The following is a 25,804-nucleotide window of genomic DNA, read 5'->3' as shown; positions in this document are numbered from 1 at the left end:
ATTGTGCAAGATTTGCATAAAAACACACTGTCCACGGACAGCCTAAAGGGGCCCTGTCAAATAAGTTGCCGGTGGGATGTTTTGAAGTCCCATCTGTAACTTATTCAACAGGGCACCTGTAGGCTCCCCGTGGACATTGCATTAAAAAGGTCATATTTCATAAATAAAGTGGTTACTTGTGGTCAAACCTACTGTACACCACTCAGGGGACACTGTACAACACACTGATGAACATTTCACCCATTAATTGTGCAAAATTTGCATAAAAACACACTGTCCACGGACAGCCTAAAGGGGCCCTGTCAAATAAGTTGCCGGTGGGATGTTTTGAAGTCCCATCTGTAACTTATTCGACAGTGCACCTGTAGGCTCCCCGTGGACATTGCATTAAAAGGTCATATTTCATAAATAAAGTGGTTACTTGTGGTCAAACCTACTGTACACCACTCAGGGGACACTGTACAACACACTGATGTACATTTCACCCATTAATTGTGCAAAATTTGCATAAAATCACACTGTCAACGGACAGCCTAAAGGGGCCCTGTCAAATAAGTTGCCGGTGGGATGTTTTGAAGTCCCATCTGTAACTTATTCGACAGGGCACCTGTAGGCTCCCCGTGGACAATTCATTAAAAGGTCATATTTCATAAATAAAGTGGTTACTTGTGGTCAAACCTACTGTACACCACTCAGGGAACACTGTACAACACACTGATGTACATTTCACCCATTGATTGTGCAAAATTTGCATAAAATCACACTGTCCACGGACAGCCTAAAGGGGCCCTGTCAAATAAGTTGCCGGTGGGATGTTTTGAAGTCCCATCTGTAACTTATTCAACAGGGCACCTGTAGGCTCCCCTTGGACATTGCATTAAAAAAGGTCATATTTCATATAAAAAGTGCTTTTATGTGGTCAAACCTACTGTACACCACTCAGGGGACACTGTACAACACACTGATGTACATTTTACCCATTAATTGTGCAAAATTTGCATAAAATCACACTGTCCACGGACAGCTCACAGGGGCCCTGTCAAATAGGTTGCAGGTGGGATGCTGTTTTGACCGGATGTATCTCCAGACACTAGCCGACTTGGGGCTCCATACTCCCGGCTTGAGGGGGGCACATGGGTATTTCCCCACATCCGGAGTTTGGAGCTCAAAGTCGGCGTGCTTTCCGAGATACACCCGGTCAAATTTCCACAGGAAGTTGCCATATCTCTGGAACGGAGCCGACTTGGGGCTCCATACTCTGGGGTCATGGGGGGCCCCATGGTACCTCCCCATGCCCAGAGTGTGGAGCTCTAATTCGGCTTGGTTCCCAAGATACACCCGGTCAAAATCCCACAGGAAGTGGCCATATCTCAGGAACGAAGCCGACTTGGGGCTCCATACTCTGGGGTCATGGGGGGTCCTTGGGTCCCTCCCCACGCCCGGAGTTTGGAGCTCAAACTCGGCTTGGTTCCCAAGATACAACCGGTCTAAGCTGGACCGGAAGTGGCCGTATCTCCGAAACGGAAGGTCCCAGGAGCTGGGGCTGGTGGGATCTGAAGGGCCCCTAAGGGCCTCCATCATGCCTGGAGTTTAGAGCTCCAACTCGGCTTAACTCCCAAGATACTCCCGGTTATACATAAGGGACTTTTGGATAAAACGGTCTCTATCTCGGAAAGGACGAGTCCCAGCGGATCGTCCTTCGGGGTGGTGAGGGGCCCCTCGGGGCCCTCTCAGAACCCAGAGTCCTGGGCCTCTGGGACCCTTCCTTCTGAAGTAAACCCTTTCCTGTTGGCCCCCATATCTCGGCCTGTGGGGGCGCTAGAAGCACGGGCTAGGGCGCGTTGGAGAGGGCCTCTGGGGACCTTACTTTGACCCGAGTTTTGTGTTGCTAGGCAGCCGGGTCCCCGAGTTATGGCCGTTCAAAGTTCGGAGCCCACCTGCAACTTATTCGACGGAGGCCCTGTGCGCTGTCCGTGGACCTTTAATTAAAAGGGTCATATTTCATAAATAAAGTGGTTACTTGTGGTAAAACCTACTGTACACCACTCAGGGGGCACTGTACAACACACTGATGTACATTTCACCCATTAATTGTGCAAAATTTACATAAAATCACACTGTCCACGGACAGCCTAAAGGGGCCCTGTCAAATAAGTTGCCGGTGGGATGTTTTGAAGTCCCATCTGTAACTTATTCGACAGGGCACCTGTAGGCTGTCCGTGGACATTGCATTAAAAGGTCATATTTCATAAATAAAGTGGTTACTTGTGGTCAAACCTACTGTATACCACTCAGGGGACACTGTACAACACACTGATATACATTTCACCTATTGATTGTGCAAAATTTGCATAAAATCACACTGTCCACGGACAGCCTAAAGGGGCCCTGTCAAATAAGTTGCCGGTGAGATGTTTTGAAGTCCCATCTGTAACTTATTCGACAGGGCACCTGTAGGCTCACCGTGGACATTGCATTAAAAGGTCATATTTCATAAATAAAGTGGTTACTTGTGGTCAAACCTACTGTACACCACTCTGGGGACACTGTACAACACACTGATGTACATTTCACCCATTAATTGTGCAAAATTTGCATAAAAACACACTGTCCACGGACAGCCTAAAGGGGCCCTGTCAAATAAGTTGCCGGTGGGATGTTTTGAAGTCCCATCTGTAACTTATTCGACAGGGCACCTGTAGGCTCCCCGTGGACATTGCATTAAAAAAGGTCATATTTCATAAATAAAGTTGTTACTTGTGGTCAAACCTACTGTACACCACTCAGGGGACACTGTACAACACACTGATGTACATTTCACCCATTAATTGTGCAAAATTTGCATAAAAACACACTGTCCACGGACAGCCTAAAGTGGCCCTGTCAAATAAGTTGCCGGTGGGATGTTTTGAAGTCCCATCTGTAACTTATTCGACAGGGCACCTGTAGGCTCCCCGTGGACATTGCATTAAAAGGTCATATTTCATAAATAAAGTGGTTACTTGTGGTCAAACCTACTGTACACCACTCAGGGGACACTGTACAACACACTGATGTACATTTCACCCATTAATTGTGCAAAATTTGCATAAAATCACACTGTCCACGGACAGCTCACAGGGGCCCTGTCAAATAGGTTGCAGGTGGGATGCTGTTTTGACCGGATGTATCTCCAGACACTAGCCGACTTGGGGCTCCATACTCCCGGCTTGAGGGGGGCACATGGGTACCTCCCCACACCCGGAGTTTGGAGCTCAAAGTCGGCGTGCTTTCCGAGATACACCCGGTCAAATTTCCACAGGAAGTTGCCATATCTCTGGAACGAAGCCGACTTGGGGCTCCATACTCTGGGGTCATGGGGGGCCCCATGGTACATCCCCATGCCCAGAGTGTGGAGCTCTAATTCGGCTTGGTTCCCAAGATACACCCGGTCAAAGTCCCACAGGAAGTGGCCATATCTCAGGAACGAAGCCGACTTGGGGCTCCATACTCTGGGGTCATGGGGGGTCCTTGGGTCCCTCCCCACGCCCGCAGTTTGGAGCTCAAACTTGGCTTGGTTCCCAAGATACACCCAGTCTAACCTGGACTTGAAGTGTCCGTATCTCCGAAACGGAAGGTCCCAGGAGCTGGGGGTGGTGGGATCTGAAGGGCCCCTATGGACCCCCATCATGCCCGGAGTTTGGAGCTCCAACTCGGCTTAACTCCCAAGATACACCCGGTTATACAAAAGGGACTTTTGGATAAAACGGTCTCTATCTCGGAAAGGACGAGTCCCAGCGGATCGTCCTTCGGGGTGGTGAGGGGCCCCTCGGGGCCCTCTCAGAACCCAGAGTCCTGGGCCTCTGGGACCCTTCCTTCTGAAGTGCACCCTTTCCTGTTGGCCCCCATATCTCGGCCTGTGGGGGAGCTAGAAGCACGGGCTAGGGCGCGTAGGAGAGGGCCCCTGGGGACCTTACTTTGACCCGAGTTTGGTGTCGCTAGGCGGCCAGGTCCCCGAGTTATGGCCGTTCAAAGTTCGGAGCCCACCTGCAACTTATTCGACGGAGGCCCTGTGCGCGGTCCGTGGACATTGAATTAAAAGGGTCATATTTCATAAATAAAGTGGTTACTTGTGGTCAAACCTACTGTACACCACTCAGGGGACACTGTACAACACACTGATGTACATTTCACCCATTAATTGTGCAAAATTTGCATAAAATCACAATGTCAACGGACAGCCTAAAGGGGCCCTGTCAAATAAGTTGCCGGTGGGATGTTTTGAAGTCCCATCTGTAACTTATTCGACAGGGCACCTGTAGGCTCCCCGTGGACATTTCATTAAAAGGTCATATTTCATAAATAAACTGGTTACTTGTGGTAAAACCTACTGTACACCACTCAGGGAACACTGTACAACACACTGATGTACATTTCACCCATTTATTGTGCAAAATTTGCATAAAATCACACTGTACACGGACAGCCTAAAGGGGCCCTGTCAAATAAGTTGCCGGTGGGATGTTTTGAAGTCCCATCTGTAACTTATTCGACAGGGCACCTGTAGGCTCCCCGTGGACATTGCATTAAAAGGTCATATTTCATAAATAAAGTGGTTACTTGTGGTCAAACCTACTGTACACCACTCTGGGGACACTGTACAACACACTGATGTACATTTCACCCATTAATTGTGCAAAATTTGCATAAAAACACACTGTCCACGGACAGCCTAAAGGGGCCCTGTCAAATAAGTTGCCGGTGGGATGTTTTGAAGTCCCATCTGTAACTTATTCAACAGGGCACCTGTAGGCTCCCCGTGGACATTGCATTAAAAAGGTCATTTCTTTTGTCTGCATTATAGTTACTAACGACTGGCTATTCACAGGCTAGATATGGTTTCAGTCACTAATTTCTTTTCTCAAAGTTCACCCTTACATTTTAAACTGTATCAAATGCATTTCTTGAATAAAGAAACATTTCAGTAAGCATTCAAAAAATAATAAAAATATAACTTCTAGGTGGCAGGTGCACCTAGGGCTAGCTAGCATGTTAGCTTAGCACACCATCAATACACAACAATTTATGAGATTAAAACCATGTTTGTGCTTATAAACTTACTTTATAAAGCAAATCGAGTATTTTAAATAATTTTCTGTGATCTAATTTGGCTTCAGATAAAAAATCAGACAGAAAATATACTATTGGATAGTGTTCTGCACAACGATTCTATATAGATTAGCATTACATTATAAATATAATCTATTATTATGGAAATACCTGGCATGGATTGAAAAACACAGGTAACTCAAATATCATAGCAAACATGTTTATTGTCTTCAAAATGTCTGTATCTGCATGTTACAGCCATAGTTACAGAGCGATCTCTTGTTAGCTGTGTGTGTGTTCGAGGCTTTCTGGATTGTAACATGATTATGGCACTTCTTCATGTTCTAATACTGTGCACAGGGCGGCGAGGGCACCCTCAGGCTATTGGTATGAATTGAAAACACATTAACAGAGTATGCAAACGCTCATAATGATTACATCGACGCATTTGGGTATAAATTCAATAAATATTATTCCTGTCTATAGAAATCTGATGTAAACCTATGAGAATATATCAATATTTCTCCAAATCTGCACATTTTTGAGCTAAAGCCTAGAAGGACGTTGTTTTGTGTATCGCTGTCATGACGACGGCACGGGAGTTTTTTTATGAATGAAAGCGGCTGACGCGCATAATTCATATCAAAGGTATCGACTCATTTTTTCATTTCATAACTCCTGACACAAATTAAGAAATAACTGTCGCTATAAGTTTCTCAGAATACAATAGTGGTCAAATTCTGAAACTTGAGTCTTATATCTTTTTAATGATGTATAGTTTGTCAAGGTATAACATTAAATCTGATAGTAACTTTGAACTATATATAAATAAAACCGCTTCAGTGCGCCCGCGCTCTGGCAACGGTAAACAGGTTAAAAAGGTCATATTTCATAAATAAAGTGGTTACTTGTGGTCAAACCTACTGTACACCACTCAGGGGACACTGTACAACACACTGATGTACATTTCACCCATTAATTGTGCAAAATTTGCATAAAAACACACTGTCCACGGACAGCCTAAAGGGGCCCTGTCAAATAAGTTGCCGGTGGGATGTTTTGAAGTCCCATCTGTAACTTATTCAACAGGGCACCTGTAGGCTCCCCGTGGACATTGCATTAAAAAGGTCATATTTCATAAATAAAGTGGTTACTTGTGGTCAAACCTACTGTACACCACTCAGGGGACACTGTACAACACACTGATGAACATTTCACCCATTAATTGTGCAAAATTTGCATAAAAACACACTGTCCACGGACAGCCTAAAGGGGCCCTGTCAAATAAGTTGCCGGTGGGATGTTTTGAAGTCCCATCTGTAACTTATTCGACAGTGCACCTGTAGGCTCCCCGTGGACATTGCATTAAAAGGTCATATTTCATAAATAAAGTGGTTACTTGTGGTCAAACCTACTGTACACCACTCAGGGGACACTGTACAACACACTGATGTACATTTCACCCATTAATTGTGCAAAATTTGCATAAAAACACACTGTCCACGGACAGCCTAAAGGGGCCCTGTCAAATAAGTTGCCGGTGGGATGTTTTGAAGTCCCATCTGTAACTTATTCGACAGGGCACCTGTAGGCTCCCCGTGGACATTTCATTAAAAGGTCATATTTCATAAATAAAGTGGTTACTTGTGGTCAAACCTACTATACACCACTCAGGGGACACTGTACAACACACTGATGTACATTTCACCCATTGATTGTGCAAAATTTGCATAAAATCACACTGTCCACGGACAGCCTAAAGGGGCCCTGTCAAATAAGTTGTTGGTGGGATGTTTTAAAGTCCCATCTGTAACTTATTCGACAGGGCACCTGTAGGCTGTCCGTGGACATTGCATTAAAAGGTCATATTTCATAAATAAAGTGGTTACTTGTGGTCAAACCTACTGTACACCACTCAGGGGACACTGTACAACACACTGATGTACATTTCACCCATTAATTGTGCAAAATTTGCATAAAAACACACTGTCCACGGACAGCCTAAAGAGGCCTTGTCAAATAAGTTGCCGGTGGGATGTTTTGAAGTCCCATCTGTAACTTATTCAACAGGGCACCTGTAGGCTCCCCGTGGACATTGCATTAAAAAGGTCATTTCTTTTGTCTGCATTATAGTTACTAACGACTAGCTATTCACAGGCTAGATATGGTTTCAGTCACTAATTTCTTTTCTCAAAGTTCACCCTTACATTTTAAACTGTATCAAATGCATTTCTTGAATAAAGAAACATTTCAGTAAGCATTCAAAAAATAATAAAAATATAACTTCTAGGTGGCAGGTGCACCTAGGGCGAGCTAGCATGTTAGCTTAGCACACCATCAATACACAACAATTTATGAGATTAAAACCATGTTTGTGCTTATAAACTTACTTTATAAAGCAAATCGAGTATTTTAAATAATTTTCTGTGATCTAATTTGGCTTCAGATAAAAAATCAGACAGAAAATATAATATTGGATAGTGTTCTGCACAACGATTCTATATAGATTAGCATTACATTATAAATATAATCTATTATTATGGAAATACCTGGCATGGATTGAAAAACACAGGTAACTCAAATATCATAGCAAACATGTTTATTGTCTTCAAAATGTCTGTATCTGCATGTTACAGCCATAGTTACAGAGCGATCTCTTGTTAGCTGTGTGTGTGTTCGAGGCTTCCTGGATTGTAACATGATTATGGCACTTCTTCATGTTCTAATACTGTGCACAGGGCGGCGAGGGCACCCTCAGGCTATTGGTATGAATTGAAAACACATTAACAGAGTATGCAAACGCTCATAATGATTACATCGACGCATTTGGGTATAAATTCAATAAATATTATTCCTGTCTATAGAAATCTGATGTAAACCTATGAGAATATATCAATATTTCTCCAAATCTGCACATTTTTGAGCTAAAGCCTAGAAGGACGTTGTTTTGTGTATCGCTGTCATGACGACGGCACGGGAGTTTTTTTATGAATGAAAGCGGCTGACGCGCATAATTCATATCAAAGGTATCGACTCATTTTTTCATTTCATAACTCCTGACACAAATTAAGAAATAACTGTCGCTATAAGTTTCTCAGAATACAATAGTGGTCAAATTCTGAAACTTGAGTCTTATATCTTTTTAATGATGTATAGTTTGTCAAGGTATAACATTAAATCTGATAGTAACTTTGAACTATATAAGTAGTACTTATGGGGGGACATGTGTCAAAATGATTTACGACTTTGACCTTTGACCTTTTGGCAGGTTGAACTTCCGGTGACCTTTTATGATTGATGGGTTGAACTTTCGGAATGCGGTCATGGGATTAACCTATTGACCCTGCTAGCCTATCGATCATGTTGTATGACAGTTAGTTTTGAACTATGACCTATGTAGGACTAAATCATAATTTTGATGGGTAGTTTTTTTTTTGGCGGTTGTTTGAACTTTGTCCCAGTTATATGTGTGCGTGGTGATTGTGCCTGCGCCCCCTCCCTTTACATTGTTGAGCAACGTATATAAATGGGGTCAGTGTGTTCTGCATGTACCACCAGAAAGGGAAACATGAGCTACATGAGCATGGATGGTTTATCCTCCCCTCAATCCCCAGATGCGGGGTTGAGCAACAGGATGATGCAAAGTCTGACTATGGCACCGAGAAAACCTTTAGGACACGTCCGTTTGACCAGCTTTCTCCATGAAATTTCGGAATGGACTAAAGCTGAATTTCTGATGTGTAGCAACCGTGTATTCGGCTACAAATTTCTCAAACCAACTCGAGTAGTTACGCTCTACACCGCTGATGGCGTCGACGAGTTTCAGCCCGGGCAAGACGCGTGCGTGGTATTTCCTGAAAAAGACTGGGCTCTATTTTACAAACGTGTCTGGAAGGATCTGAATGACGGCGGCGAGGAGCCTTTGTACGTGGGGGAGTGGGACGGGGTGACCCCGAATGTCCGGTACCGTGTGGTAGGTGACCATACTCAAAAGAAGCCGAATGATTCTGTTTACATATTCTGCTGTAAAGACAAGACAAAGCTCAACAACACTCGGATGGGCCCCATCCTGCCTAAAGAGCATCAGGATCTGTATGAAATGCAATTCTTGTTCAAGTGGTGCGATCTGGATCTGCTGAGCAGTGTTTTTTCAATCATCAACAAAATGTTCAAATGGTGCGACATGCATGACGGATACAACAAAATTAAACTGCAGCTGTTCCACCCTGAGAGATGCGCACGGAGCAGCACGTACGCTCTGCCGTCCCCGCCCATTCACTACAGCCATCATAAAGCTCGGCGGTCGGACCTTGTCAAGCGTCGTATATAAATCAAGGCTGAAGCGCTCCAACGTCCACACCCCCTTTTCCACCGCGCTCATAAAATACAGCGACCCGACCCTACCAAGCAGCATTTATAAACCATGGCTGAAGACGACGCTTCAGAACCCGATCACGTATGCAGCTGCGGTATCTCTTTCGGCAGCATTCTCGACCCTCCCGACGACGACGCACCCCTTCATACTCTGACTGATGCCTGCGGTCCATCGGGCCTCCACAACGACTGGGTCTCGGCTAAAACGGCCAGACGGCGCATAGACTTGGAATCTTGCTTTGAAAACGATAGGGCTCCTGGCAACATCCTCATCATCACCCCTGAACCCTCGGACCTCCAAAACGACTCTGGCCCGGCTATCAAACGTGGCTTAGACTGGGATCCGCTGATCGAGTGCGACTGAAATAACTTAAAATCTCAACCCCACCGTATTCAAGGAACAGTCGGGACTATTCTGCGCGAATTAAAAGACGAACCATTCATCGCCGCCAAGGTGGAAGAAATCAGGGCGAGACTTCTGGACAAACCCTGCAAGGAAATAGTCTACGACGTCGTCGATCTCTGGGAAAATCTACCCACCGTGAATGGCCAGTGACCAAACCATCTCCAACATGGGTGCAGCCTGTAGCCTAAAGTGGTGTATGGAATTATTGTTTAAAGAGCATTACAGAGACCAGATGACCGATCTCATGAGCAAGATTATTATGGACGCATCCCACCCCGATACTCCATGTCAAGATACTGTGCGCGAGGCTAATCTCAAGAAAAATATGGTGTATATAAGAGGACTGACTAGCTCATGGGACTATATGACGGACAAATGTGTTGCCGGTAACGACCCACCCATTGTGATGATAAAACAGGTTCTAGATATGCTGTGTGAATCACAATCCCCGCTCGGGGTCACCGATCTGCTGTGTACTTGTACGTATGTGATGGATGTCTGTACCGAGCTAATGAAGAAATCAAAAGAATATGACTCCGATGATCGGGACGACGCTATCAGAATCGTTGAAGTGATTAAAAACGTAGACAAAATTGTCGTAATGTACGTCGATTACATCCTAGACAAAAACATGATGGCCTGCCGCGATTTTCTTTTCTGGTTAGATTACCACTGACGACATTTTGCATCCTGTCTATGTAACGTCATTATATTAATCCCGCTATATCCATTTTTTACTTAGACTGTGTATTTTTATTATATCCCATTTTGCATGTTGTATCATATTAATCCCATTATATCCATTTTTTACTTAGACTGTGTATTTTACATATTGTATTATATTAATACCATTTTGCATGTTTTATCATATTGTATCCATTTTTTACTTTGAATGTGTATTTTACATGTTGTATTATATTAATACCATTTTACTTAGTCACTGTATGCATGTTTTGTATTATATCCATTTTTACTTATATTACGTATTATATCCATGTTTACTGTCTTCTATTATATCCTGTAACGTTTTTTTAATAAAAGATTGATTCAAACCGCTCGTACCCGTCATTCTTTTCCAACGGTCGCAACGGCAGCATGTCGGAGCTCATGAAAGAGGCTTATTATACCCCCTCCAACCCTGGCTCTTTAGGGGGTAAAAAACGATTAAAAGACGCCGTCTTGAAAGACAGCGGGGTCCGTCTAAGCGACAAACAGGTTTCGGAATGGCTGGCTGGTGAGGACGCTTACACATTACACAAAACAGCGCCTATAAAATACAAGCGAAACAGAGTGGTCGTGTACGGGGTCGATACTCAGTTCCAGGCCGATCTCGTCGACATGATCGCCTACGCCAAGGATAATGACGGTCATAAATATCTGCTGACGTGCATAGACGTATTTAGCAAGTACGCCTGGGCTCGCGTGCTGAAGAATAAGACCGGTGCAGAGGTTACTAGAGCGTTCGAGTCTATACTCGAAGAAGGGCGTGTGCCGCAGAAATTGCAGACGGATCAGGGAAAGGAATTTTTTAACAAACAATTTCAAGACGTGATGAAAAAGCACGACATTAATCATTTCGCTACCGCTACCGATTTGAAAGCCAGCGTCGTGGAACGATTTAACAGAACGTTAAAAAGTCGTATGTGGAGATTTTTAACGGCTACAAATTCCCGACGATACATAGATGTCTTACAAGACATTATGCAGGGCTACAACAGCAGTTATCACCGAAGTATCAGAATGAGACCCTTGGACGTCAACAAAGTAAACGAGGGTCAAGTGTTTCAAAACTTGTACGGCGATATAAAGAAGGCCGAGAGAGCCGTATTTAAATTCAAAGTCGGCGACGTCGTCAGGATTTCTAAAGTGAGAGGTCCGTTCGCCAAAGGTTATGAGCAGAACTACACGGAGGAGTTCTTCACCGTGTCCGCGTGTATTCCGCGTCAACCACCGGTCTACAGACTCACAGATTATGACGGTGATGTCATCGAGGGGGTTTTTTATGAAAAAGAGTTGCAAAAAATAATTGTGAGTAAAAACAAATCTTTTAAGGTGGAAAAGATTTTAGGTCAGAAAAAACAAGGGAAGTCTACGCTTGTTTTAGTGAAATGGCTAGGCTGGCCTTCAAAATTTAATAGTTACATAGATAAAAAAACTCTGCTGGACTTAAAACACCCCGACGTTTAACGGATGGGGTCATACGAGCGAAGGACCGCCATGGATGATCACGGGTTCTACGTCACGTTGCCGTGCAATGCATCTAGGTCGGTTTATCCCGAAAATCGCATATCCGCCTATACAACCCGGCTGGCGCAAGCTATAGACTTGAAAGGACAATGGGAAGTCGGACTCGCCGAAATCGAATATCCTAGGAGTTGGTACAACTTTAATGACGAAGATGGCCATTTTATCCTACACACGGCCCCGGAACCCTCCAAAGACTCAAATATCGGTTTTTCTAATATTACGAAATTATACATAAGCGGGGGTTACTACCAAAACATTCGGGCGATACTGCGTGCTATAAATCAACTTATGGCGCCAGTGGCCGTGTTGAATCACGACGAATTAAAAAACAAGGTGTTTCTGGTCGCGAAACCCAACATTTCAGTCAGTTTTCGGGGGAGACTCGCCACTATTTTAGGAATGACGCAAAAACCTCTCGGAGGTTTAAACTATCATAAAAAACCCGATTTTACCGCAAACGTCGTCATGTACGCCCCTCATCAATGCGATATCAACGCGGGGTTCTACACATTGTACGTTTACACAGACATCATCCAGTATCAAGCGGTCGGTGATTCTCACGTCCCCCTTTTGAGATGCGTACATATATCGGGTAAAAGCAGCGACGCGGTCATTGCTAGATACGACAACCCGCATTACGCATCGATCAATAAGGATCACATCACCGACATCACCATAGAGTTGAAGGACGATCAAAACCAAGAAGTACCATTTTCTTACGGGAAAGTCATCGTAAAACTACACTTTAAACCAAAAAATGGTTTATTATAGACCCGGAGAAAACGCTGACTATGTCAGCTACTACCAAAATCAGGCCGGCGGGGGTTTACCAGGGTATGCCGGGGGGGGGGTTATGTACGGAGCAGGCTTAGGGGGTCTTTTCAGAGGTCTGTTCAGGATGGCTATACCTCTGTTAAAACGAGGATTTAGCATCGCGAAACCCCATCTAAAATCGGCCGCTAAAAATATAGTATCCGACGTCGTCTCCAACGTATTCACGCGATCTCATAACGATAAAGCTCAAGACGGATCGGGTCTGATGGTCATGGCTCGTAAGAGGATGTCTAAACCACCGGGTGTGAGGAGGCGTGGTCAGTCGGGCAAGAAGAAAACAACACTTGGACCAAAGAAACGCTCAGTCGTACGTAGAAAGCGTAAGACGTCTGTTAGTCGAAAGGCGACGATCAGGAGAGTCGGAAAAACCATTTTCTAACATGGCGTTATTGCACCGCATGTCGGGAGAATGCATCAAGTCCGAGTTGGACCTATTTACGGTCCCGCTGACGCAGACCGTTATTGAGAAAAACGGCTATTTAGAAGTAACCCCATTATCGGCCATATCGGACTCTGCACCATTGGAGTTTTTTATCGCCGGCAACGGCGATGATTATTTGGATCTCAATAACACGATGATCTATCTACGGGTGAAAATCAAAGGGCCTGACGGAGACGATATTCCCCAGCCGTCAACGGTGGGTCCAATAAATTACCTGGCTGCTAGTATGTTTTCACAAGTCGACGTAACCCTCGGCGACCGCCTGATATCACAGAGTTCCGGAACTTATCCCTATCGCTGTATCCTTGAAAGTCTGCTCAACTACGGTAAAGATACGTTGGAATCTATTTTCTCCGCCGGTTTGTTTCACAAAGACACAGCCGGTCACATGGATGTGCGTGACCCAGCAGGCCGTAACGAAGGGTTGACGAAGAGATCGACCTACACCGCTCGAAGCAGGGAGGTGGAACTTCTTGCCCCCATACACAGCGATATATTCTTTCAACAGAAGCTTTTAATTAACAATTTAGACGTCAAATTACGCTTTATACGGGCAAAGGATGAATTCTGCCTGATGAGATCCGACGACGTGGCTTACAAATTACATATAGTAGCGGCGTCCCTATTTGTCAAAAAAGTTTCTGTATCGCCGCCGGTGAGACTGGCTCACGCCCAGACGCTGCTTTCGACCACGGCCAAGTATCCCATCGATAGGGTCTGTCTAAAATCGTTCTCCATACCCGCCGGCTCTCGTGTTTCGAATCAAGAAAATCTGTTTTTAGGAACACTGCCAAAGTCTATCGTTATCGCTATGGTCGACAACGACGCATTCACCGGCTCGTACGAAAAAAATCCATTCGCGTTCAAACATTACAATCTGGAATTCCTAGCAGTCTACGTAGACGGTCAACAATTCCCCGCCAAGCCTCTACAACCTAATTTCGATGCCGGTTTGGCAGTACGCGAATATTATCAGCTGGCGATGACGACCGGGAGACACCTTAAAGATCAACCGCTCTGTATCGGCAGGAATGATTTCCTGAACGGATACACGCTGTACGCATTTAATTTATCGCCTGACGGGGATTGTGGCCAGCACATTTCCCTGATCAAGTCCGGGAACATCAGAGTCGAAGCGCGTTTCAGACAAGCGCTGCCGAATACCATTAATTTAATAATTTACGCAGTATTCGACAGCCTCATTGAAGTGTCTAACCGCAGACAGGTACTGATTGATCACTACTGAGAGATGAACACGCTACAACTCACAGCTATCGTGGATAAAATAGCATGCAGGGCTCATTTTCTCGGGGTTCTACCGAGCGATCAACTACCCAAAAAACCTCTGAGGATCTTACCATCGATGGGGATCATTAATACCGACCCGGCTCAATTGCCGGGTGAGCATTGGGTCGCCGTTTATTTAGCCAGAGAGGGGACCGCGTGTTTTTTCGACAGCTTCGGCAATCCTCCCAACAGTCCCCGCTTTCCAATCAGCATCAATAACTTTCTTATATTCCGACAGACGCGTCCAGGATTATTCATCGGATACCTGCGGACAGCACTGTGTGTTTTTTCTATATCATTTAGCCAGAGGTCGCGACTATAACCATGTGATGAAACTATACACCGATGATTATGTTAGAAATGATAAAATGGTGTCCCTCTTTGTGAAGAGATTGAGACCGCATGTTTGTAATGATAAAATGTTATCCTGCATTCATTGCGTGCAGACGTGTTTGATGTATAAATAAATAAAAAAAGCTTAAACCATTATATTTCTCATCGTCTTTTATTTAATGCTCACACAACATCGTTACATTTCCAACCATCGCCCTCGGCCGATAGCCGGCGAGTCTCCGAAATCTGGAGCCAAGCGAGGTGAATATCTCCTCGCCTTTTTTTTTTTATAAGGTCTAACAGGCGTCGATGGGGTGAGAGGCGAGTTTCCGAAATCTGGAGCCAGGCGAGGCGAATATCTCTGCGCCTTTTTTTTATAAGGTCTATCAGGTGGTGATGGCGGTTCTAAAGGTTTACTCTTTAGAGGCGAGTTTCCGAAATCTGGAGCCAGGCGAGGCGAATATCTCTGCGTCTTTTTTTTAAAAGGTTCTAGAGGTTTACTCTTTAGAGAGTTAATCGTGCGTCTGACCTGTTGATTGGGCACCATAGAAAAAGGAATGTTTAATTCGGCAAAGGCCCGTAGAAACTCTGACCATCCTAGAGGTCTCCGGTCATCCCTGACCTTTTGCGGGGCCGTAACATTTTTCAACAAATCGAGCATGTGCGAACCTTGTACGGCTTTACCCCTGAACACAAACTCCCCAGATTCGTTCCACGAGCTCAGTCCTTTAGCTTTAGACATCTTGTCTAATATGTATCTGCTGTTTTTCACACTTCTCGATGGCACATTCTTCAGAACTTCGTCGACGACAGCCCCCTCAACTTTACCGTCTTCAACGTTATCAGCCGGCGATTCGTCTTTATGACCGGGGTCAAGATCCGGTAACGAAAGCGTTAAAACACCGCTCTCACGATCCCCTTGTTTAACGATGGTCAAAAACCTGCTCAGGGCATGGCTGTAAAGTTTGACTTTTTCGTAAGGATTCAAATCGGTGCGGCGTAAAATATTTCTTATGGCGGCGTCCAAATCGTTCTCCACGGTCTGTTGAATGTTCTCGCGAGCATTTTCACTCTTGAGCTTGTCCAGCTGATGGTGAGGGACTAAATACATCTTCTCGGCATACTCCATCCTAGCGATTTGCTATCAAGTTCGTGAGAAACGGCAAGGCTACGCTTAGGAGCGGCAACAGGAACCCTCCCTTCTGGTTGAAGACTCGTTTCTTGGCCGCTATGCCAATTTTTTTATTGGCTACAAATTTAATATCCGCTTTTCTCTTTTTCAGTTTTTGGTACTGTTGCCTGTTGACCGGAATGACGCCATAGAGGATGTTTAGAGCCAGTTCGCAGAGCGCTAAAATGAATTCGTCGGACGCCGATTGTAAAATAAGGCGTCGTTGTTTAGGAGTGGCTTTATGTAGCAGTTTTAACACCGGCAGATGCTTACAAAGTCTGGCGGACATGGTTATCACGCTCTTCTTTTTTTCGGGATATAAACCACTTGACGGTCCGAAAGCAATCCTGTTCTGAGACGGTACTGCTCCGGAGTTTTTGCTTTATAGTCTATCATGAGATAGCCGAAAGGTCGGTCGACCGCGTCTTGATAACATTCCATAAAGTATTTTGTGTTTCCCGGGTACATTTGACGCCCTAGCATCGCCACTTGATGGACGTCCCGAGGATTTTTAAACAGGATCATATAATTGGCGTTTAAACTGATGGTTCGGCTGGACTTACCCTGTGCAAATAAATTTTGCACTATGTAAATAGAGCTGAGATTCCTGTGGTGGCAATATTGAGTAAAGCAACGTTGGAGTTCAACATTACTGCTAGCTTGCTCCATGAGATCGTCCACCACCAAAAGGTTTGTCTTGGTGACAGGCAGTAAATCATCATCATTCAGACTCTGGGGTATTCCTTGTATAAATTTAATGTCATACAATTGAAGTAAATCATCGTACAAAGTTTGCCAACAATCATACAACCAAACAATGTTTTCAATTTTCTTGGAAATGATATTCAATCCTTTTTCCAACAAAAGTTTTACAAAATAAGACTTTCCGGAATTGGACGGGCCGCTCACGACACAAGAGAAAGGGTGTTGGAGTCTGAAATCAAAATCGGACACATCCTGAGACCCTCTGTGCATCATCTGATCAGTAGCCATAAGGAAGCGTGCTATAATCGCTTAAAAGCCGACGTTTATTGTAGACGACCTTAAACCTTTTAACGACTGATTTGTTGTGCAATGTGAGTGACTTTTTATCTCGAACAATGTTTTCAGTCTGAGCCAGGATGTATTTGGATCTATCATTCGACGTCACATAGCTGTCAACCAGACCAATCAGGGATTCGAGACAGATAGCTCGGGAATTTTTAGCATTGAGAGTTATACCTTTAGCTTTCATCGAAACTTGACCTTTGGCCGTCTCAAATCCATACGATTTGGGACCGCTCGAGCAGAAGGTCGTTATATAATCATCATGGTCTAATTCGTTCGTCAGCTCCCCTAAATTGTCGCCCAGAGGAGGCTCCCAGTCACCGTCCCTAGACACAAATACGAGGCTGTCTGTGTCCGAGTATAGAAGGCGGTCTCCTAGTCTGTCCATCAATTCGTACAATTCCAGTCGGGCGTGCGCGGTGGTGAAAGCGCCTACAAAAACATTCACGTCGCACGCCTTGCAAACGTCGTCTTTGTCGGGTTTATGCTGGACGAGAGCTACGTCATCTGATACGAATGAGAAATAGGTCAACGTGTCGGTATTGCCAAAAACAATCCTGGTGAAATCTTCGGGCTCGCTCACCAGAATCGTTTGAGGTAAGTTCGTTCTTAAAGAGAAGCGCCCCCACAAGCTATTGAGAATTAATTTTGTGATTGCCCTTTGGGCTGCATTGTACTTGATCTTTTCCGGATCGAGTTGAACACCCTCTTTTTCAAAATAGTCACGAATGTAAGCCTCTTTCTCTGCATCCGTGACGACGTTCGAAGGGTAGCCCGACGCTTGTTGCTTCAAACGCAAGAAGGTTTTTACGTATTCGGCAAACAACGTGTCTGACCGTTGTGGAAAATGCCAGACCTCGTCTATCTTGGCTACCACATAGCCCTTCTCGACGGCTTTTAAAAGCTCGATACTGACCCAACAGCCCGAGAGCGATCTTTCCTCATCCGTGTGGGTACAGCTCGTGGTCTGGTTTTGGTCCTGGGCGCAGGTTCTACATAGCGGAAACATGAGTTTTCCTTGGCATCTGTAAGGGAGAACCGGGTGCAGTAAGTTGCGGGGTGGGTACACGGTGGCTTTGATAAGTCCGTAATAGTTTTCAATCGGTTGGAAATCGGCGAAAATGATTTCGGGGTGTTCGATCGGATATGTTTTCCTGGCCTGGCAGAAAGGATAGAGGCTTGTGAAATCCAGATACCTTATTTTCTCATCGCCGGTCACTTTGTGATAAAGTTTGTAGGCGTTGGTTCGACCTCCGTAAAGCGCATCACGAGGATTTAATCTCTCGGGGGCGGAATAATTGGCCATAAATTCTATCACGGAGGGGTCGGTCTTTTTCATGCAGTTCCATTCGCATTCCCACAGAACCTCGATTTGCAAACCGTACGCGTTCCGGAGAATTTCCACTTTGTCGTCAAATTGGTTTCTGAGAACCCCGTAGGGTACTCCTGACAGGGGGTGCGCCTGATTGGGTTCAAAGCGACAGCAGTGCCCGTGGAAGATGCACCCCGCGTATTCTAAGCCGTGCCTGACGCCGTCCTGCTCGTAGTAGCCGTCTAAAAAGTACTTACCGATCGATACTTCGCCGTGGTTTAAGGCGTGATGAAGGTCCACGTTTCGAGTCTTTTTTATATACTCGAGCCATTCGATCGATCCGCTTGAGTAGGACTTATTCTGATGGATGTAGGCTTTGTTATGCGTCAGGGCGAGCGTGTTTCTGGCGAGATAATGTGTTTTGAAGACCCCCATCGCGCAACTGGCGATCGTCGTGAACCCAAAAGGGTCGAGTTGGGTGCAGTCTAAGAAAGACGCCCTGTACTTCATGCATCCTTCGCGCAACAACACGACGTCGTTGACGCCGTAGGCGTACAGTTCTTTCTTGAAGTTAAAGAACTTGCCCTTCACCGCGCTGTACCACGCATCAAACTTTTCTCGGTCTTTATCCGACATGTTATCGTAGTTGTAGAACTTTTTGTCGGGGTATGGTCCGATGTAGTTCTCATTTTCCACCCTGTTGAAAAGATGGGGGAAGTAGCCTTTTTCAGTCGTCGTTAAGTCTAACGCCGCGGGCATTTTGGCGAGAGCGAATGGGAAAAATGAGTAGCTATCGATATATCGCTGGTTAAATGCATCATCGTACAACAAGAGTAGTTTGCAGCCTTGCATTATGACCTCAATCGCGATCCCTGCTTTGCAAAAATACTCGAGGATTAGAAAGGCATCGAATCTGGAGGCGTAATGAGCGATGAAGCAGTAGCCTGTGTATCGGGGTTGTCTGAAGTGGTTGATTAGCTTAGCGATGCAGCCGGTACCGCTAGCAGTAAATTTCTTGCCTTTGAATGTGATGGCGCAGACAAAATTAGCCACGTGTCGACCATTTTCGTACCGCGTTTCGAAATCGTAGAAGATGTATTTCTCACAGGGTTCTTTAGGCTCTAGAGGTTGTATGAAGCATTGATGCTCACCATCGTCCGGCAGATGTTCGCGACAATGCAGGCACTTGTCCGGGGCGCATATGTGTTTGGTTTTCTTGCCCGGTTTAACGTCGTAACGTCTGTTACATAGTTTGCAGTATTTGATCATATCACAGGCGGGGTGTTCCTGCCTGGGAGGCGGGTTTTTTTTATGCATTTCGAAACAATACGCAGATTTACAGTACCTCAAGCAATCGGGGCAATGTATGATTCTTACAGGGAACCTGTAACATTCCGGGTCAAAACAGATGTTGCAGGCGTGCTTACAACGATGGTGTCTACGGTCGGTGTAAGATTTGTAGCAAAATGGACACACGTAATCCGAGCCGATGAATGCCGTCAAACTCGTTATCATGTAGTAGTGGTCGTTGTGGAGATACAGGAAGAGCGTTTTTGGGTGCGGTTCGTCAGAGTTTTTGTAGGTTTCTAAGACCAAGGCATTAGATCTGTGAAATACGACGATTTTAATGCCTAGCGCTCGTTCAAACGAGGCAATGTCGCCGAGACCGATTCGGTCTTGGATTGAGAAGCCGACGCTGTTTTGAATGGCGGTAGCCAGTTTTTCTAACTCGCTCTCGGGGTGTTGGGGGTTAAGAAATCTGGCTAGACAGATGGAGAAGCACAAATTATTTGAAATATTGGTGGGGCAGAATAAGCTGGTCTTTTTTCTTTTGATCACTTGGTCTACAGCGATGTCCGTTAGTTTCCTTCGGGGCCTACCACCTTGTCTGTTCATGGCTAGGCAGGCTTCAAATTCTACGGTTTGGTCAGATAGTAACCGGTCGTTGCTCTGTAAAACTTTTTCAATTTGATCCATAAACCCATCCACGTCATAATCATTACCGTGAGTTAAAATGGCACTGACGGGCGTTTGTAGAGAGGGAGCCGTCAATGTGATATTGATCACCGGTGTATGGTCAAATTGCCTAGCGAAATTCACAATTCCGGTAAGCATGTCGTGTAGGCGGGTATGATAAGAGGCCAAATCTGTAGAGTTAATCTCTCTCAGATTCGTAGTCCTTCTCAACGTCACGCTATTGAAACGAGGTCGTGGTAAAACATGATATCCGTTAACGTCCCCACCCTCGCGAATCAACCTGTCAATGTCTGTACGGCTTAATCGAGTCTGTGTAGTAGGGTCGACATTACCTGATGCGGACGGTGGCGAAGTATCATCACCTGCGGGGTGCTCTGTGTTGTCAGGGTCGGTACATGGTGGGGTGTTTAAAACACCGGCATGTTGTACAACGGGGTTGATGTCTAGGCTTAGCAGAGGATCAAACAAATTCATATTTGGATTTACGGCTAATTCAAAAAGATCCAAGATAGCAGGGGATTCTAGATTAGACAAATGCTGTTCTAAAGAATCGGGTAGTATACTTAGCATTTCAATCTCGTCCGGTGACAGTTCTGTGGAGGATTGGTCTGATTGACAGAGGTCTGCATCGTCTGACCCGTCCATTTTTAGATTTCAGAGCAAAACACGTACTATTACAAAATCATAGAGTTAAAACAAGCATATAGTATAAAAAGCATATATGAACTATTACAAAATCATAGCAGCCGTGCAATATCAGATTATATGTAAACAAAGTATAGATGAACTATTGCAAACATTGATGAAATATCACATTATATGTAAACAAAGTATAAATGAACTATTGCAAATTTCATATAGTATAAAAAGCATATATGTAAACAAAGTATAAATGAAATATTACACAATCAGAGTATAAATGAAATATCAGATTATAAACAAAGTATAGATGGAATATTACAAACGTGCAATATAAGAATTACTAGGAATAGATCTATATTCAATTTGACTCCGTCGTCTCATCTATGATGGTGAGAATAAGGTGATGCAAAATGAGCACCAATTCTCGTTGGTATTGGCTCAACATACGATCATTTCTATCAAACCGCTGTTCAGTCGTTGATCTCATTGCATTGACGCGACGGAATATTTCATTGGCCAGATCCTGAATAAAGCGATCCTGAGCATCGAATCGGCTACGTGTCTCGAGGTGATTGGCACGGAGCTCACCACGCAATGCGTCTAATCTACTATGGGTTTCGATTTGTCTGTCACGAGACTCAATCAATTTGTTGTTAATATCATCCTGTACCTCTCGAAGCTCGATGTACTGATTGTTTATGTCGCGAAACTCTTGACCTAATGATTCTATCGAATTAATGAGCCTGTGTGTCAGAGGGGCATCATCGAATGGTTCATCAGCCGACTGAGGCTGCGGCACTTCTTCCACTTCTACTTCTTCCGACGACGGTGAGCAAGAAGGGTAGGGTGTTTGACCCGCGTGGCTGGTTGACACCTCGCCAGGCTCGCTCGTCCAAGAACCCAGATCCCAAGCATCAAGTTGAGACGCACCCCAGCTAGTCAGGTCATCCTTATGGCTTCTACTCGAGTCAGCTGTGTGTAAAAAATAAAAAATCTTAATGGCGTGACTCCGCCGGAGTTTAAATGCAAATAATGTAGAAGGTCTTACCATGAAAGAAGGCGGTCTCAGGACTGGTGGGTGGGCTGCTTGGTGGTGTCGGACAAAGAGTTTTCCTCTCTGGAGAGCTCTCAGGACTGATCGCCGGGGAGAAACAATAAGTCTTTCTCGGTAGTCCCCCGGTGGGTTCAGGTCGCACCACCGCTGTAAAACGATAAGTCTTTCTTGGTGGTTCGCCGCTTTGTCCAGCTGATGGTGAGGTGGGGCGATTCGTTTTTTTAGTCTTCTTTCTTGCTGGTTCGCCGCTGGGTCCAGGAAGTGGTTTGTCCTCGCTGGCCACTATTGGATTCTCGACATGCGCCGGAGTGGGTGTGGCGGGCCTGGCTGTTACATTGCCATCTTGCGTGAGATCGATAACTGTCGGGAAGCCTGGTTGGGCGATAAATTGTATGAAATCTAGAAATTTGATTTCTCATAAAAGAAATCTAAAATTTTGATTACTCATATCTTGTTTTACCATTGGCGGCGCTGTCTGAATCAACAGCAAGAGCGGCCACTGTGAATTAAAAAATACAAAAAATTAAAAATGCTTTCAATTTATAAAAAGACAAAATTAAAATACGTTCATTTTAATTTATAAAAAGAATAGTTAATACGTACTTACATGTATTAATAGCGTCAAAGGCTTGCTGCTCAATATTTGAACCTGGAATAAAACAGATGGATTTATAAAATATATTAGTGTTTTATAACAAATAGAAAATAATTAATAACATCCAAAATCACATTTTAAATGCTTTTCAGACCAAACAGCCAGCTATTTTTACATTGAAACATGAATCATAATACATACAGGCCGATAGGGGCAGTATTTTGAATCAAACGGATGTCATACATACTCCAGATAGACAGAGGGCGCATTTTGCACTATAACAGGGTGTCATGACATTAAACCCCAGCAGAGGGAGCCATTTTCACTATAACAGGGTGTCATAACAATAAAATCGCCAGGAGAGGGAGACATTCCAATGTCATACCATTAAACAACGGCAGAGGGGGCAATTTCACTATATCAGCCTGTCATATCTACTCCGAACCTGTAGGGGCTCAATTTCAGTATAACAGACGTAGTTTAGACTCCGGGCCATCTGGTGGCGCCGGAGAGCTAGTTGGCTGGTGCATCCATAACATGGTGTGTTTAAGAAAGTGACTGAAACAAACTTTTATGTTTTAAAATATTCTACCAAATTATATCAAAACAAATCGATCTGTCTTGTGAATCAGATGCGTTGGGGAAACTAGTTCGATACACGACTTAAGAGCAGTTAGCAACTAGCACGTGGTGCTAAGCTAGAATGGACATTGCTCATCGGGAGCGCTAACACCACTCGATGTTGTGTTCATACATGACGGACGTATAACGCGATGGCAAAACATCGATTTAATAGGATCAGAATTGTTTTTCTGTAAGCATATACATAGCAAACTGAATTGTAGCATTGTTAGCAGCTAAAAGCTAAGTCGTAAGTAACAACATGATGACACGTGTTTTCATAATAAAAGTCTTTTTTCATACAAAACAGTTTTTGAGCCGAAATTATGACAAAAAATAAAACATTGTGCTATAATCATAATTGGTGATAAATGAATATAGATAAAATATCTCTATCAACAGATAAAATAACCAAAGCATGCTTGTCACGGGTTTAAAGACGCCCTAGCATAATCATAATTTTATGATAAATGAATATAGTATTAAAAACTCTAACAGCGGATAAAATACCAATGCATGTTTTTATTACAGTAATAAATTATAATATTGTTTAAAACAACATATTGCAGTAATGAATTATGGTTTAAAACAACATATAGCATACTTTTAACCAATCTGTTAAAACAATCTCTATCAACAGTTAAAACATAGCATAATTATATGAATCAACAATTACTGAAGATGAAACAGCATTGAATTATAATATGGTTTAAAGACAGCATAACGTCATAGACTGTAAAAATAGCATAACATACTTTGGATCAATTTATAGTATTTAAAAATCACTAACAGCTGGGTAAAATAAAACAGCATAGCATGAAATGAGAAAATACTCACGTTTCTCCATTGTCTGTGAAAATGTTTAGGCCAAGTGATTGTCTTGGAGACTCTTCAAAGTTATGCTGCAAGTGATGGCTTGAGCTTATCAAAATGCATTTATAAAGGCGAGTATATGAAGGAAATCGGTGTTGAGTGACCACTAGGTGTCATCCTTGTTCTATGAATGGACCTGTAAAATTCGTGGAAATGGACCAGGGTCGCGGGTGTCATCGTAAATTGGGGGGCAGAAGAGATGCTAGACGCGGACCAAGCGTAATTCATAGATAGAACCGTCAGAAAACTGTCAAAAACACGGTACTCCCTGGCTGAGCTACGGTGGTTTTAATTAACAACATCTTTAAAGATATTATGATTTTGACGTAAATTCAGACGAGAGTGAACGCTGGCATGCATAGACACACAGGGACTGACTTTTGGAGCGCGGCAGGTCAAAAAGGTGGTGTGAAAACACCGCCTTCAGCTCTCTCTTAAGAGCTTCTTACATGTTCAAGAGTTGTAGGTTTCTAAAAATGTAGAATGGATTTTGTTTATCTGAAACAATTGCTTGCAGTATATTTTTTATAACCGGTTAAAAGAATAGAATGTTTTTTCAACTTTAGTGAATGCGAGATAGACTTCACAGTTCCGCTGAGGAGAAGGAGGGGGGTCAGAGCTGAGACGGAGAGAGCGCGCGCCTACAGGCACGCGCGCGCGCAACCAGCGGTGCTGACACACACACACACACACACACACACACACACACACACACACACACACACACACACACACACACACACACACACACACACACACACACACACACACACACACACACACACACACACACAAACAGACACACACGGAAGGAGACAAGCGCGGCTCCAACAGTGTTTTGAGACAAAGGGTAAGCTCATTCAGGAAAACAGTGTTTTCACCACTTTTTAATAATTTAACAACTTTTAAAAATTTTGGATTATACTTTGAAAATCATTTTAACCCCAACAAAACATTGACCATGTCTCATTCTGATCGTCGATTCAGAGAGAGTCCAATAGGTGGAGCTGTAAGCCCGTTTCATCCGTGGTAGGTTCTCTCTAAAATAAGGTAAGACGATTTTATTCATCTAAAACTATTGGTTTTAGTAAGCTTTTATATTATAGACTTAAAAACAACTTTAGCATGATCATTAATATAGAAATTATATAAAGGATAGGATGTTTTACATAGGAATGTGAAATAACTAAATGTTTTTTCAACCTTAAATTGATTTAGATTATACACTTTTAAAGAGCACATTGTTTATGTATTTTTTATCTAAAATAATTGGTTTTAGTAGCTTTTTATTTTATATACTTTTATTCATCTAAAATAATTGGTTTTAGTAAGCTTTTTATTTTATATACTTTTATTCATCTAAAATAATTGGTTTCAATGTATGTTTTAGATTATATCATATAAATTATATAAAGGATAGAATGTGTTTGTGTGACTTCTCACTTTCACTGCGGAGGGGGCGCAGGCACAATCACCACGCACACATATAACTGGGACAAAG

At 43.8% G+C, this 25,804-nt stretch overlaps 1 protein-coding gene across 1 annotated transcript; it reads left to right on the top strand.

Annotated features, from left to right (window-relative positions):
* Positions 1-13,329: 13,329 nt before the first annotated feature.
* Positions 13,330-14,637, top strand: LOC308684187 (uncharacterized protein F54H12.2-like; the record flags this gene model as incomplete). The annotated part of the gene is made up of 1 exon (XM_081355305.1): positions 13,330-14,637. The coding sequence occupies one exon, from the start codon at positions 13,330-13,332 to the stop codon at positions 14,635-14,637; it is 1,308 nt and encodes a 435-aa protein (XP_081211431.1).
* Between the last annotated feature and the right edge of the window lie 11,167 nt (positions 14,638-25,804).

Source organism: Scardinius erythrophthalmus, assembly GCF_964197995.2.
Source record: "Scardinius erythrophthalmus genome assembly, chromosome: 23".
Classification (NCBI taxonomy): domain Eukaryota; kingdom Metazoa; phylum Chordata; class Actinopteri; order Cypriniformes; family Leuciscidae; genus Scardinius; species Scardinius erythrophthalmus.
Note: the sequence above shows the minus strand (reverse complement) of the source record. Positions and strands in the feature narration are given on the sequence as shown.